The 16922-nt window shown below is 50.6% G+C and overlaps 1 protein-coding gene across 1 annotated transcript; it reads left to right on the forward strand.

Moving 5' to 3' along the window:
• Positions 1-4412: 4412 nt before the first annotated feature.
• Positions 4413-16484, forward strand: J3458_004556 (putative Hybrid PKS-NRPS biosynthetic cluster; the record flags this gene model as incomplete). The annotated part of the gene is made up of 7 exons (XM_066118280.1): positions 4413-4607; positions 4679-4939; positions 5011-10155; positions 10213-10377; positions 10429-12628; positions 12725-13686; positions 13755-16484. The coding sequence occupies 7 exons, from the start codon at positions 4413-4415 to the stop codon at positions 16482-16484; spliced, it is 11658 nt and encodes a 3885-aa protein (XP_065976883.1).
• Between the last annotated feature and the right edge of the window lie 438 nt (positions 16485-16922).

A 16922-nucleotide genomic window follows, 5' to 3' on the forward strand; every position in this document is an offset into this window, starting at 1 on the left:
GAGTACAAGGTGAACATTATTTGACTAGATTCGGCACCTCGCTATTATACTCAACATTATAATGTATTATAGTATATTAGTATATATACTTATTTGGCAAACATGTTTTGCTACAGAGTAGAAAGACTATAACTCAAAGAAACGCAACTTGCCTGCTTAATCTTCAGGGGTGCCCTCGCTCTCCACAGTTCTACAGTCGATTCAGGAATCAGCAGGCTCTTGGAAGGATAAGCTCGGTGGAGGCGCGGCACTTCCAATGTCATACAGTAAACCATCAATGTCTATATCCATCATGTACACGCCGCGTTCACGCACGATGCGCCTCGTATTGAACTACGGCCACTTGACCCGCACCCTAAGCCTTGTATGCATCACCTCAGCTGCTCAAATTCAGTGAGGCAGAACTTGAAACAGCGGCGAATCCTTTACTGGAGCTGGGGGAGTCTGTCTGTCAGCACCATCGGCTTGGCGGCGACACACCACCGTCTTGAGCGCAGCCACGAGATTCGCCTTGCTGTCCACACTTGGATGCCCTCATCCAATACACCCTGGTTTGGGAACAAACACACTCCAGGTAATAGCATGTTTGCGGGTCGCACCACGAACCATCCGATTGTCATCCGCAAAAATGCTACTGGCAGAAAGAAGCCCCAGGCTATTTTCGGAAAGCCTCGTCTCTCGATGGGCTGAGCAAGGGTTGATTACCAACTGCAGATCATGACAAGCGAAGGTCCATGTCTCTTTTCTGACTACAGATCCATCTAGGTTCCTGAAGACCTAGCTGAGGCTAGCACAGGCAGAATAGCCTTGTGTTGCTGCGTGTCTTGCGCCCGGGTGGCGACGGCAGAGGCTCGTCGTGCCACTGCGGACGGCTCACCCGAGCTCAATCAAGCTTTCCAGAGCGGTGATGGGAGTGTGAACAAGAGAGACTCCGGGTAGGCCCAAAATATGGTGCCAAAAGATGCATCGGGAAGCGGCCATTAAGGCATACTTTGATCAACTGTGGCTTTTACAACGCCGGAGTAGCCTTTGAAGCCACGAGTTGTGTCTCTTGCTGTAACTCGTATCAGATCTCAAGGGTAAAAAAGCAATATGCCAGCCTTGCCCGAGTACTTTCCTGTTTCCTATGACAGTGTGTGGTCCAGAGTTAGTATTCTCTGACAGATTGAGATGGTCTAGCTGACAACTATTCCAGTCTTCTGCGATATTGTGAGGACTTCTCTTATTGTTATGCTTTTATGCAATGCAAGGGTATTGCCTCGAAAGATTATGTGCTCCTCTGCACTATGTTGCTGTTTTACGTCTTTACTACTGCCGGTCTGTCTATCTATTCCCGTGTTGTACATGTGGTGTTGGCCTCCACGGCCGGCCCCCAATATTGCCATCGGGCAAATGGCCTGCTCACAATGTCAAGAAGACTGCTCGAGTCTTGGTGTCGTAAATGGTACCAGGGTGCCTAGCTGTTTGCCTGCAGATGGGCTTGTCAGACGAAACTTGGTTTCTCCGAAGAAGAAACTTGTTAGCAATCGCTTTGATACGAGTTCACCGGGGTAACTTTTTTGCCCGACACCGCAAAGAATCACGCCCAATGTATTTGAGCAGTCAGCGCCGGGTAATCACTAGAAAGCACGCAAGGGCGAAGTTTTCTGGATGGCCCTGTCCGTAGGGTGTCGCTTCATATTGGAACTGAAATGTTCAAGTTATTCACTGGCGCAGACGAATTAATACGTCTCAGCATCCCCTCTGTTACCAGGCAATAGATACTGCCTCTGTGACGAATGATTTCGGCCTAAAATAACTGCAGCCTTCTTTACCAAGCGGATTGGTGTGGTCGTGTCATTGATATATGACAGACGACCTATCGACCCATCTGCCTTCTTTTTGCGATTGAACAAAGTCTTGTGTTGTGGAGGGTTTCATATTCAGGTGGGATGTGCTTTTGGATGGGCAAGTGCTGGGTGTCGTCGCCGATAGATGAACCCCAGCATGGCAGAGGATGCTTTTTCTGAGATATGGTATGCCATAGGGAGAAGACGGAGCTAGCTGCCTTATAATGCTGGCCATTTCGCTTGTACACTGCTTTAAGCTTTGCATAAACCGCTCCACCACTGGGAATTAGAGATAGAATGACCGGAACCGCATGCTTGCATTCGCCTCAATGAGTATACGAGAAGAACTGTTGGTGATAGTTGACTCGGCTCTATCATACATAAGCTACGACTTGCCAAATACCATCGGCGAATATCGTCATAAATCGGAGTAGGAACAAACAGCAACGCCTAGCCTTCGCTAATATTAGGCTTGAGGCCGCCATATTCTCACAAACCAACTCAAGGGGATGAGGCTTGTTGGTCCACGACAGGGTCCCTTGCACATCGGTGTTTCGGAGCACCTAAGTCATGTTTGCATCCCATGGGGGGTTTAAATCAAATCTATTTTGAGGGACATCTACAATACAAACCCCCTGCCACGTGTATTGCCACACGTGGAGGACAGGATGCGGCAAGCAAGGATGTCCAAACGCAGGACAAGATTATGCGGCAAGGTGAGCAGTAATGTGAAGGTATGAAACAAAAATTGGAGTATTTCTCCAAGCCATCTTTTGCACAAGTGTAATTCTACTACGGCCAATTGCGTTTTGTTTCATGGAAGCATTCGCCAGTGGAAACTTCCGAGCTGTGCTGGCGAATTGTTTCCGCACTCAAGTGACTGATAGCATTTCGAAAGCCTCAAGGGATTGTTTCGTGCTGATGCATGCCGAGGACCAACAGGCTGCACAGTTGCTTGACATTTGTTGGACTTTGTATTAAGCTCCGTGCCCCCCAATTCGGCTCAGGATGGTGTTAGAAGCGGCTTATCCGAGTTCGCACCAACACTTTCTCGGGTTATCGAATGAGTCTATGTCAATTGATATAACAAGTTTACAACTGCACTGGGAGTATTGTGGGTTGCCTAGTGTGTCGCATAATATTCCTACTTGCTACCCGGGCTGACTATGACTGACAAGTGTCTCTAGATCACCGGGCGAATGTGACAAATTGCCCCCACGGTCATCAAAGTCCACATCGGCTTGCCCTGTTGGCTCCAACGGTACCATGGGTACGGTCGCCGGTTTGAAAAGATGGTTGAATGTTTAGTGAAACGGGTTGGGGAGCTGAGCGAGGGTAGCAAAGACGTGAGCACATAGGACGAGTTGCAATGCTACACAATTGAGGGAAACACAATAGAAACTGCAAGTAGATTTTCACTTAGATGATTAAGTAGTGAGTGAGCCGAATTCGAACGTAACTAGGGAGATGTGCGACAGCTCAAGCTGGGTGTGGCTTCCCTCCCTTGTCTGCGTACCTGAAGCTAGAAACTTGAGAGAACCTTGTCCGAAGCATGTTGGACCCCTGCATAACTCGAGGTACTTCCGACCCCGAGTCACTGTGGTATCGGTAAGTACCTCTCTTTTCACGCTGGTTTGACTCGTCAAGGCCAGCCATTTGTTACGTCTCACTTATCAAGACACCCACTTCGTCACCATACCAGATGCCGCTGGCGCAAGGACCTGATTTAGGGGATTTCCTCCCTACGAGGCTAAAGGGGCTTCTGCCGTAACCTTGCGACATCTCCGAGATCAAGTGGCTAGCAGACACGTGCCTAAAGACCCTTGCTCTCTGCCTCGTGGCTACCCGGGTTATGGCACGGAAACGAAACAGGCGTAGTTCCTGGCATGGACGTTCCAGGGTGTCCACGGGCCCATGAAATCCTGTCGATAGTTTTCACTAGCAAAAACTCCAAAGTCGCGTTCCGGAGCCGTTCGGTGACGGCCATCGTGATAGTGACGATGCTCCGGATGGTGCCGGAGCCACCACTCTGAAACCAAGCATCTTCGGCTCCGGGATGCACCGCCAATGAATGAAAGCAGGAGCAATAGAAACCAAGATGGAACATCTCGTGGGTCACGCAGTTGTTTGTCAAGTTCTTATACAAAAGATGGTCCTAACTACATTGTTTTGAGGTGTCCCGATACGCTCGCATCTTCTCAACCTTCTATTCAACAGCTCAGCCAGCTCTTTACAGTTTTAGAAAATTGCTAGTCCTCGGTGTTGTACCATAACATAACCATTTTAAGACATAGGGCAATATTGATGCCGCTTTTGGTTCGTAACAAAGAAGGTTTTGAGCCTTCCACTTTCAGCAACGACGTATTCCGAGGTTTCGAGGCCCTTAACAGACGATCCAGGAAGCATAACGCTCTTTCTTATTGAAGAAATACTCTTTTATAGAAACGTCCCATTCATCCTCAAAACCCAAGGACATCTATACAACTCTCCAGCACTTTAGTCTTCGATTAACCTTGGCCAAGTCTAGACACGATTGCGAATTTATACTAGTTTAATAAGCTCAACCCATTCACCTGATTAATAATGGCTTCCCGAATCAATGGACGTGCGGATGACCCCAGCGTTATAGTCGGCCTTGCCTGCCGTGTACCTGGAGCCAACACTCCCAGCAAGCTCTGGCAGAGCATCGCGGAACAGCGTGATGTTCAGCAGAAGATGCCCGAGGATCGGCTGAAGGTGGATAGTTTTTTCCACCCAGAGCCCACCCATAAGGGCACAGTATGTGAAGTCCAATAATGAGCGACGCCCTTGCATTAAAGAAGCAGTATACTTACACGTTTGGTCAACAGACTAATGCCCGTTTCGGGTACTTTCTCGACCAAGATATCGGAAACTTTGATGCGGGTTTCTTTGGTATTTCCGGAAAGGAGGCCGAGGCCATGGACCCCCAGCAGCGTTTGCTTCTCGAAGTAGTCTATGAAGCCCTCGAGAATGCTGGAATCACCCTTCAGGAGATTCGAGGCTCATTGACATCTGTATTTTGCGGAAGTTTTACCAATGACTATAATGCCATGTTGACCAAGGATTTGGAATACTATCCAAAGTACACTGTACGTCTTACTTTTCGACCCCGTGTTTGTCCTCGAAAACTTGGACTTCTGACCCCCTTGTGTTGATATAGGTAACTGGTACCGGTGACGCTATCCTATCCAACCGGATTTCTTACTTTTACGATCTCCACGGTACGAGTGTCACCATTGATACCGCTTGCTCTTCGTCCCTTGTTTGCTTCCATCTCGGTAGCCAGACCCTGCAAAATGGTGAAGCCGACATCTGCATAGTTGTTGGATCCTCGCTGCACTACGATAGCAACGTGTTTGTCACCATGACCGACCTTGGTATGCTTTCCACCAACGGCCGCTGTGCGGCGTTTGATGCTTCCGGAAGTGGCTACGTCCGAGGTGAAGGCATCGCCTGCGCTGTTCTCAAGCGCAAGTCTGATGCCGTCGCCAATGGTGACAATATCCGCGCTGTTGTCCGTGCTACTGGATCTAACCATGATGGTAAGAAGAATGGCATCACTCTCCCAAACTCTGTTGCCCAGGAGCAGTTGATCCGATCAACATATGAGCGAGCTGGCTTGAATCCCAACCATACTCAGTATTTTGAAGCTCATGGCACTGGCACCGCTGCCGGAGACCCTATTGAGACCCGGGCCATCGGTGCTGTCTTTGCCCCCGGCCGTGATGAGCCATTATTTGTCGGTTCTGTCAAGACAAACATTGGCCATCTTGAAGGTGCCTCCGGTCTTGCTGGTGTGATCAAGACCACAATGGCACTCGAGAAAAACTGTATCCCCCCGAACATGCACTTCAATACGCCAAACCCCAAAATCGACTTTGAGAAGTGGAAGATTACTATCCCAACCAAGCTCGTCGAGTGGAAGGTTCCCGATGGTGTTCCTCGGCGCGCCAGCATTAACTCCTTTGGCTACGGTGGTACTAATGCCCATGTTATCTTGGAGGAGTATAGTAGGGATGAGAAACTACCTGCTCCTATTTCTTCTGAGCCCATTGCCAACGGCGTTCACTCCCGCCCTTATCTTGTTCCACTTACGTCTCACTCCTCCAAAGCCGGCGAGATGTCAGAGGAGACTCTCAAGGCCTACCTCAACAACACCGAGGATGCCACCATTGCCGACCTTCCCTACAGCTTATCTACTCGCCGGACATTGCACCAGCAGCGTTCGTTTGTTGTTGCGAATGACAAGGCTGGCCTTGTTGATCAGCTCTCCTCTCCGCGCCCAGCTGCCCCCTGGACCATTGCTAAGAATGCAGTTCCCAAGCTCGGCTTCATCTTCACTGGCCAGGGTGCTCAGTGGTTTGCTATGGGCAGGCAGCTTATTGAAGAGTGTCCCCATTTCCGCCAGAGTCTGCAGCGATGTGACGCCATTCTCAAGAGCCTCCCTGACGCCCCTGAGTGGTCCATTGTTGCCGAACTCAACAAGAACAAGGAGACAACTTTACTAGGAGAGACGTTGTATTCTCAGACTATCTGCACCGCTCTCCAGCTTGCCATCATTGACCTGATTGCGTGCTGGGGAATCAAGCCCTCTGCTGTCGTTGGCCACTCTTCTGGTGAAATGGGCGCTGCTTATGCTGCTGGTATCCTTTCCTTCGATAGTGCTCTCATAGCGGCCTACTACCGCGGCCGTTACATGTCGGCTAGTCGCAGCGAAGGTGTTCCTGGTGGCATGATGGCTGTTGGTCTTCCCGAGAATAAGTGTCTTGAGGAGCTCAAACCTTACGCTGGCCGTCTCACCATTGCTGCTGTCAACAGCCCGTCCACCATGACTGTTTCCGGGGATGAAGACGCTATCCTTGAGCTCAAGCAAAAGCTCACGGAGAAGAAGGTCTTTGTTCGACAGCTTATTGTCAAGCAGGCCTTTCACTCTCACCACATGTTTCCCCTGGCCCCGGCATATGAAAATGCTCTTAAGAACAACCCTGCCTTCAAGACCGATCCCCCCAAGTGCCGCATGTTCTCCAGTGTTACTTCTCGCCAGGCTGACCACCGGAAGATGGGGGCCTCTTATTGGGCTGCCAACATGGTTCAAGCCGTGCGATTCTCTGATGCCCTGACTGGTATTCTGCTCGACGAAGAGGATGAGCAGAATGTGGATATTTTGGTTGAAATTGGCCCTCATCCTGCCCTCAAGGGCCCAGCTCGCCAGACTGTCCAGTCTCTCAAGCTGGATCTTCCTTACATCGCCTCCCTGACCCGTGGTGTGCCCGATTTCGAATGCCTTTTGAACATGGCCGGCTCTCTTTTCTCTCTCGGCTACCCCGTTGATATTGTCGCCGCCAACCAGAATCTCAGTCAAACCCTGGACGGAGCTTTAGTCTCTACTCCTACCGGTATCCAGCTCCATAACCTCCCTACGTATACTTGGGAGCACCGTCGGTATTGGTCTGAGACTCGCCACATCAAGGAGCATCGCCAGCGAGAGTTTCGCCATGCTACCCTGGGCCATAGGGTTGCCGGCTCTGTTGTACGACATCCTCTGTTTCGAAACTATCTCCGACTCAGCGAGCTACCATGGCTCAATGAGCACGTGGTAGAGAACAAGGTCGTCTTTCCTGGTGCCGGCTACATCAGCATGGCTATCGAGGCAGCCATTCGCACTGACCAAGTCAAGAGCGTGAAGATTATTCGTCTCAAGGATATTATCGTAAAGAACGCTCTTTTGATTCCTTCTACCGATGAGGGCGTTGAAGTACTTCTTGAACTCAAACCAGTCACTCTGTCCGCCAAGAGCCACTCGGATACCTGGTACGAGTTCAACGTCTTCTCCTACGACGAAAATTCGAACTGCACTAGCCACTGTCATGGTCTCATCAGCGTTGAAAAGGGTGACGCTGCTCCTGTAGATTATACTTGTCGCTATGCCGAGGGTACGAACCTCAATGAGCTTCGCAAGAAGACCTATAGGTCCATGCCCGCTGCCACATTCTACAAGAACATGGCAGATCTTGGCCTCGCCTATGGTGAAAAGTTCCGTCTTCTCAAAGGCAGCATCGAGAGTGGTGTTGGCTTCGCTGTCTCTGACCTCGTTTTCGACCCCAGGCATCTTCCCTTGGAGGCGGGTGACGAGACGGTTCTGCAACCAACTCTTCTTGACTCCTTCTTCCATGTCATCTTCCATGCTGTTGAGAACCGCCTTGGTCGTCCTCTTGACGAGCCTTATGTTCCGTCCTTCTTCCGAGCTCTCAATGTTTCAGGCAACTTCTTCAACTGGAGATACTCTACCGACGTTAAGAATTTTCAGGTTGGGTCATTCACAAAGGTGCCCTCTCCTCGTGTTGCTATCAACGACATGATTATGCAGAATGAGAGGGGCGAGCTGATGATGGAGATTGCCGGGCTTGAGGTGAATTCCCTGGGCCGCGAAGCTCCCGAGGGCCAAGGACCTCGAACACTCTTCTACCGCCAGCGATGGCAGCCATTTTTTGATATGTTGACCAACGTAAAGGGCAAACCTCTCTCTGATATTGTTGACATGTTTGCTCACCAGTACCCTACCACGAAGATGTTGCACATCACCTCCGATCTGAACAAGACGCGAGACTTCATCCAGCATTTGGGATGTGCGAAAGGAGAGAGAAGAAGATTCAAGCAGCTAGACATATGGTCACTCGAGGGAAATAAGTTTGGAGAGGAAGCCGAAAGGCTGTCCAAGGAATGCCGCGGTCTGGTCAGCGTGGTAGAGCCAACTCCCGACTCTTATGACCTCGTAATTGTCAGCGAGGCAGGTGTAAATGCAGTTCCATTTATGAATGACACTGGACGCATTTTGTTCGACGGACAAAAGGGTGTCGTCACGGCGTACTTGCAAGAGCTCTTCTCCAGCCCCCTTTGTACTGCTGTCCGTAAGGCTGCTGAGCCATTCACTCTCAACTCTGAGTTGTCTGTGGTCATGCCAATCGGCAAGCCTTCTGCACGAACTTCCGTCATTCTAAAGGAACTCGAGTCTGCTCATGGGGGTAAGATCACCTTCACCAGCTTTTCCGAGCTGGCGTCCAAGGGCACCTCTCTATTGGCCAAGGATGTCGTCGTCCTTGCGGGATTGGATGAGTCCATCTCCGACAAAACTGCCTTCAAGGGCGCTCAAGCTCTTCTCATTTCTCTCGAGAAGAATGTCGTCTGGCCAACCGAAGGTGCTACTCTCGAAGCCAGCCGCCCAGACAATGCCATGTTTATCGGGCTCGTCCGCGCTGCACGATCTGAGAATGACAGTCTTCGCGCGGTAAATTTCGATTTCGGTATTGACTCTCCTGCCCAGACCGTAGCCGCCAATATCATCCGTTTGTTGGACACGAGAATCACAGAGGATGAGTTGGCTGAAAGAAACGGCATCGTACACATTCCCCGCGTGGAGGCAGATGACGAGCGTAACTGCAAGCTCAGGAACGGCCCCAACCAAGAACCTCGCCTTGAGCCCTTTGGTACTGCTGAGACTCGTACTCCTCTCGCTCTAAGAATCGGAAAGATTGGTCTGCTCGAAACCTTGTACTTTGGTGAGGATACTCAGGTCATGGACACCAAGATCAACGACAACGAGATTGAGGTTGAGACCAAAGCTTCGTCCATCAACTTTCGTGACGTTGCCGCCAGCATGGGTATTATTGAGGATTTCAATCTTGGTGACGAATGTGCTGGCATCTGCACCAAAGTCGGCGCCAATGTCAAGGGATTTGAAGTTGGTGATAAAGTTGTTGCTCTCCGTCCCGGCCAGGGCGCTCACCGCAGTCTTGTCCGGAATCCAGCATCTTGGTGCTACAAGTTACCCGACAACTTGTCTTATGTCGACGCTGCTGCGATGCCGCTGATACTTGGTACTGCTTGGTTTGCTTTAGATCATACCGCTCGCCTGGCCAAGGGAGAGTCTGTTCTTATTCACGCCGCGGCCGGCGGTGTAGGCCAGATGGCTATCCAGATCGCTCAGCGTGCGGGTGCCCATATATACGCTACTGTAGGCTCTCCTGCTAAGAGGAGGCTTCTCAAGGAAATCTATGGTCTCAAGGAGGAACAAATTTTCTCTTCTCGTGATGTCTCGTTTGCCAAGGGCGTGATGGAAGCCAGTGGCGGCAAGGGGGTTGATGTCGTCCTCAACAGTTTGGCAGGTCCTCTTCTGCATGCCTCTTGGGCCTGTCTTGCTCCTTTTGGGCGATTTCTCGAGATAGGGAAGCGAGATATTCATGAGAACAGCAAGATCGCCATGGACCCCTTTCGGCGCAATGTATTGTTCGCTTCCATTGACCTTGTGGTAAGTTCCTTCTTCTTTCTTACTTCCTTCAAGCTACCAAAGATTAACATGCTATAGACCATGTTTAAAAAGAATGAGGCTCTCGGCGAGAAGCTTTTCAAGGAGTGTTTTGCCCTTCTTGCCAACGGCGAGATCCGCACGCCCGCTACAATCAAAGAAGTCCCGTATTCTGAGGTTGTCAAAGGCTTTCGATTGCTGCAGATGGGAAAGCACACTGGCAAGGTATTTACTCTACTTGAAAGAATGTTATAAACTTACCAACAACCTTTGCAGATTGTTCTTGTACCCCATCCAGAGGACATGGTCCCGGTTATGCGTGGCGGATACCGTGATGTCAAGCTATTCAGCTCTTCAAAGACTTATCTCTTGGTCGGTGGTCTTGGAGGTCTAGGTCGCACTATTTCTCAGTGGATGGTCCGTAAGGGAGCCAGCAGACTTGCCTTTTTGTCCCGTTCTGGTGCCGACAAGGCCGAGGCAAAGGCCACCATTGACTGGCTTATTGAACGTGGTGTTGACGCTACCGTATACCGTGGTGATGTCTCCAAGTTTACCGATGTCCAGAGTTGTGTTGAACAGATTGGATCTTCGCTAGGAGGCATCTTCCAAGCTGCCATGGTCTTGCAGGATAAACCTCTTGAAACCATGACATACGAACAATGGCAGCGTTGCTGCCAGCCCAAGGTTGAGGGAACCAGGAACTTGCACGAAGCAACTCTGGGCAAAAACCTGGACTTCTTTGTCTGTTTCTCCTCGGTCGCGGCTGTTGTTGGCTCCAAGGGCCAGGCCAACTACTCGGCCGCCAATTGCTACCTTGATGCCCTCATGCGACACCGTCGTGAGCTTCGTCTTAGCGGGACTACGATGAACGTCGGCGCAGTCACTGGTGTTGGCGTTGTTGCTGAGAACGAGGAACTGCAGAAGATTATGCTCAGAATGGGGATGGACACCATCAATGAGGAGGAACTCCTCTACCAGCTCGAAGAAGCTGTGATTACTGACAAGTCTGTTAACCCCGTCACTGCTCGCGGCTGCAACGGGCACCAAATCATCACCGGCGTCGGTCTTATCTCACCGGATGTATACTGGGCTAGTAAGCCAATGATGAGGAATCTCTATTCTAACCACGATTTTGGTGCCGAGGGGGCCGGACAGAGCTCCAAGAACCTCCTTGCTCTTCTCAGTGAGGAACCTGATGTTGAGAAGAAGACTGATATCCTTCTTGACGGATTTTTGGAAAAGATTGCTAGCGTCCTTGCTACTCCCCGCGAATCAATCCTGCCAAACAACCCATTGTCTGCTTATGGTCTTGATTCCATTGTTGCTGTTGAGTTCCGGAAGTGGTTTCGAAAGGAGATCCAGGTTGACATTGCGCTCTTCGACATATTGGGCGCTGCCTCTATCAACGCCCTGGTGTCCAAGACTGCTAGGATGGTTACCACTGCATCCGCCAGCAAGCATACCGCTGGAGACAAGCCTGAGAAGAAGTCTGCTGCGGAGTCTGAAAGCCCCGAGGAGGATAGCAACATCTCTGCCATGGCTACTGGACAGCTCACAAAATCTCAGCATAGCGGGCTTGTTCCTCTTTCTACTTTCCAGTCCCGCCTATGGTTCGTCCACAGTTTTCTAGAGGACAAGTCTTTTCTGAACCTGCCCATTGTCCTCCGAATCAGGGGCAAGCCCGACTACCCAACTCTCCAGAAGGCCATCCAGGAGATGGCCGTCAGAAACCCTGCTTTGCGGACTGCATATTTCGAGGGAGATGACTTTGCCGTCCAAGAGCCCCTTGAAGATTTTGAGCTCGGTGTTGACTTCCGCGATTTGACCAAGGAAGCGGATATCGAAAGGGCTCTCGAGGAATTTGTCAGGTATAACCGCAAGATTGAGATGAATGTTGAAGAAGGTGAAGTTGCTACTTACTCGCTTGCCAAGCTCAGTGAGGAGGAATGGGCTGTGGTTGGCATGACCCATCATATTTCCATTGACCGTGCTAGTTTGTTCCCGATGATGTCGCAGTTTGTCGGTATCTACGACGCTCTGCGAACCGGTAGTGATCTTGCAACCGTTTCTGCTCCCAAGTTCAACTACGTCGACTTTACGCTATGGCACAACGCCCGTCTTGCGTCCAATCTGATGAAACCTGACCTTGACTGGTGGAGGACAACCCTCAAGGGCATCCCCCAGTCTAGCAAGCTTCTCCCTTTCGCCAAGGGTGAACGCCCAGCAAGAAGTGATCCTCTGCGCCAGAAAGTCAGAACAAACCTCAACGCCAAGTTATTTGCTCGTATGAAGCGAATTGCTTCCCAGTCGAATGGAACTCCATTCCACTTCGTTTTTGCTGCTTTCCAAGCCTTCCTTTACAGATACACCGAAGATAAGGATCTTGTACTTCTCATGGTTGACGGAAACCGACCTCACCCCGATACCGAACCCCTGATGGGTTTCTTCGTCAATCTTGCTCCTGTGAGATGTAATGGTAAGTGACTATGCCTGCGCAGCGACTTGCTGTTACTCTTGCGAAGCGGGTTTGAGAATTTTCTAGTTGAAAATATTGGCTGACCATGACGTGTAGATGACTGTGATGTTCCATTCGATCAATTGTTCCAGGCTACCAAGTCTCGTGCTCTAGATGCCATGGCTCACAGCGGTGTTCCATTTGATACCATAGTCGATATCATGAATGTCAAGAAGACGAACAGCCACATGCCCGTGGGCCAAATTGCCGTCAACTACCAGATTCACGGCCCTGTTCCGACTTACACCACCTGCGACTTTGTTGTTGAAAACATCGAATCTGACGACATTCCCACCGCCGCCGATATTCAACTTGAAGCCGTTGAGACTTCTGAGCATAGCCTGGACCTCAAGATCGAGTATTCAACCGCTCTATATTACAATCCCGACATGGAGCGATTCCTCGACAATTTCAACACCTTCCTCGGTAGCTGTATCAGGGACCACCGCCAACCCGTTGACGAAATCAGCATGTGTGGACCCCTCGAAATCGAATTTCTCAAAAAGAACTATTGGAATATGGAGACTAAAGAATGTCAGTGGGGGGAGCAGAGTGTACTCGATGTAATTACCAAGACGGCAAGACAACACCCTCAAACTGCAGCGATAAACACCTCTGACTGCCGTAGCATAACATACAGGCAGCTGATCGAAAGCGCGGAGAGCGTAGCCTCTGAGCTCCTCGATTTTGGCGCACAACCCGGTGATAAAATCGGGCTGATCGCTTTGCCCGGTGTTGAGGCGGTGACGGGCATGCTCGCGGCCCTCATGACGGGATCGTGCTATGTCGCGCTCGATACCGATTTCGCCCACGACCGCCTCTCGTTTATGGTTTCTGACTCTGGTGCCAGGATTCTTCTAACTGGCCCAGGCCAAGACGGCCTGGTCGCTGAATTATTGTCCAAGATGGTAATGGCCCCCAAGGTCATTAGGATCGAAGACGCTGCCGCTGCGGGCAGAACCATTGCTCACCAGCGAGCACGACACCCCGATGATCCTTTTTATATGATCTATACCTCTGTGAGTTTTAATGAACTTGAAACATGGCCAGTCTTGCTTCCCCTACATAAACCATCTAACTATAGCAGGGAAGCACCGGCACCCCTAAAGGAGTCGTGCTGAAGGAGTCCAATACTCAAGCCATGTTGGCAACACTGAACAAAGACTATGCCTTTTCACAGGATGACAACTTTCTCGCACACACGACTACATCATTTGATCTTTCTATTGTTCAGATCTTCGGTGGCCTAACAGCTGGCGCAACTGTTTCCGTTGCTTCATGGGAAACACGCAAAGACCCCGTCGCGCTCGCTGATTTCATGATGAGGGAGGGTGTTAGTGTCACATATTTCACCCCGACTCAATTTGCACTGCTCATGGAGTTCAACAGCGAGGCTCTTCGGAAATGTTCCAAGTACAGAGTCGCCTACTTTGCTGGTGAGCGGTTACCTGTCCGTGTTGCCAAGGCATTCTACGATCTTGGAACGCCTGCCACTCTCTACAACACTTGGTCTCCTTCAGAACTCGTTGTACAGACGGCCATAAGCAAGATTGATTATCCTGGTGAGGGAGTTGTAAGTCTCCCCATTGGATATCCCATGGACAACTGCCGCCACTACCTCCTTGATATCAGAGGCAACCCTGTCCCGGCTGGTCAGATTGGTGAACTGGTTGTAGGTGGAGTTCAAGTCGGTGCCGGATACTTGAATAGACCCGAAGCAAATGCACAATCATTTGTTGAGGATCCGTTTGCATCCGAGGACGACCGCACGAGGGGATGGAACAGAATGTTCAAGACGGGAGACCGCGGCCGTTTCCGACCTGATGGCCAACTGGAGTTCCACGGTCGAATTGCAGGAGACAAGCAAATCAAGCTCCGGGGCTTTAGGATCGATCTCGGTGAAGTGGAACAGGTAATCTTCAAGGCGTCGCAGTCTTTGAAGAAAGCCGGTGCCCTTGTTGACATTGCAGTTGTGGCTCGCACCGTGGACTCTGATGAGCAGCAGCAACTCATTGCCTACCTCGTTCCTAAAGCCAACATCACCAATGAGGCTGACAAGGTCGCCATTATTTCTCACTTGCACCGCAAGATTAAGCCGCATCTCAACTACTACATGCTTCCCAACGGATACCAGTTTCTGGCCAAGCTTCCAGTTACTCTCGGCGGCAAGGTCGATCGCAGAAACCTTTTGGAGAGGCAGTTGGAACTCTTGTTTCCGTCAAGCATCACCACACAGCCTGGCAGGAATGGGCCGACCACAACGACAGCCTCAGACCAACGTACTGAAGATCTGGAGGGAACCATTCTTGCCCTTTTCAGGACTACACTTGGCGGAGAAATCGAGTTGAACGATTCATTTTTCGAGAGAGGCGGCAACAGTATCCTCCTCGTTCGACTGCGAGCCAAAGTGAAGAAGCAGTTCAAGATTGCTCCTCCCTTGCCCGCTCTGATACGCGAACCAACTGCGGCCGCCGTCTGTGCGTACTTGAGACGTGCAAAAGGCGGTGATGGCGCTGGTAAGGGCGGGCTTGAGAGTGTCATTAGCTGGAATGTCGAGACCAATCTACCCAACACCAGCCAGTATATACCACGATATGGTATTCCTCGCATCGATCGCGATGAACTCAAGTCTATTCTCCTGACAGGGGCAGAATCCTTCGTTGGAATCCACCTGCTGGTGGAAATTCTCCGAACCAAACGAGACGCCACAGTTCACGTCTTGGGATCCATGGAGAAGATGGAGCCGCAGGCGCTCATTGATCTCCTCCAGAAACTCGACTTGCTTAATGAAAATCTGACCCTGGATGATATCAGCGGCCGTGTCAAGTTTGTTCCAGGATCATTGAACCAGTCCAACTTTGGTCTCTCACGATCTGCCTTTAGGGAACTCGGCCAGACGGTGCAATCCATCTACCACCTCGGAGGTCACGTCTCGCTGCTCAAAACATACAGCTCTCTGAAGCCAAGCAATATTACGCCCATATTTGATGTTATCAAACTGTCGGGCCTTGGGTCCCATCTCTCCGACATCAACTACCTGTCCACGTGGTCCGTTGCCCATCTCCAGACTTGGTCTGCATCTAAGCGGACTCGCGAGGATTACGCCATTGGGGAAGAAGACAGTTCTCACTTTTCGCCCCCAACCGGAGACGATTCTGGCTACTTCAAGACCCGATGGGTAGCGGAGAACCTGCTGACCAAGGCTGCTCAAAGAGGATTCCCCGTGACGATTACCCGGGCTTCGGGTGTCACCGCCGCTGTTCGGGGTCCTGGCGTTCCCGACCCTGGTGATGAGTTCATCATGCGCGTCGTCGCGAGCATGATTGAATCGGGGACGGTGCCCCAGATTGGCCGTGCCGATCAGCCAAGCTTCGCCGTCGACGTCGTGCCTGTGGACTGGCTCGCCTCCAACTTTTTCACGCTGACTTCCACGAAGGGGGCTCTCTCCCATGTTCCCTCGTCTGAAATATACTCTGCTCCTCAAATCTACCACATTACCAACCCGTTACCGCTGCGCCTCAAAGACTTGCCCCAGATCATTGCCGAGCTCCGTTCGCAACAAACACGGCCTAGTCTGGTATCGCTTGATGAATGGCTGAGCAGTATGGAGTCGGCAGAGGGTGAGGATGGAGCCGGCCAAGTTGTGAGAAGCGCCGTGCTCAAACAATATCTTTCTACGGGTGGTGTCATGTTTAGTCTGGACAACCAGAAGACGATGGATATCCTGGATGTTCTTAACCCCGGTGCGGCTGCTGGCTGTCCAGCTGTTGATGCTGAGTTTCTGAGGGCGTTGCTTAAAAGATTCAAGGAAGGCTGAGAACGCATCCAGCGGCTAAATGGATAATGTTGCGGCGGACTGTCATGTAAATGTGAGCCGGTATACACTGATATTCTTCCTTTTGTTGGGTTTCTTTTGGTATTGGATTGCACGTTTTTTAATGATTTGTATAATATTCTAGAAGAATTAATTAACTAGCTGAGCTAAATATTGCTACTGAGGATTCGTGAGAAATAGTTTTGTTAGGAATGACATGGAATGACTGAGGTGCGATGACTGAATCGTATCGACATATCTACCACCAGCGTCTCCATGTTACTTCAAGCGACATTTCCAGATTCAGACGATTTAGCGATAAATTGACACTATACGCAGACTTGTAATATAAGAATGGACATTTAGTCAACGTATGCTGCGGTCTTGTCTATCAACTTGATCGACCATGACAAGGTGTGTCTGTTCTGGCCAACATCCACT

The sequence above is a fragment of the Metarhizium acridum genome (genome assembly GCF_019434415.1).
Source record: "Metarhizium acridum strain ARSEF 324 chromosome Unknown scaffold_29, whole genome shotgun sequence".
In the NCBI taxonomy this organism is placed as follows: domain Eukaryota; kingdom Fungi; phylum Ascomycota; class Sordariomycetes; order Hypocreales; family Clavicipitaceae; genus Metarhizium; species Metarhizium acridum.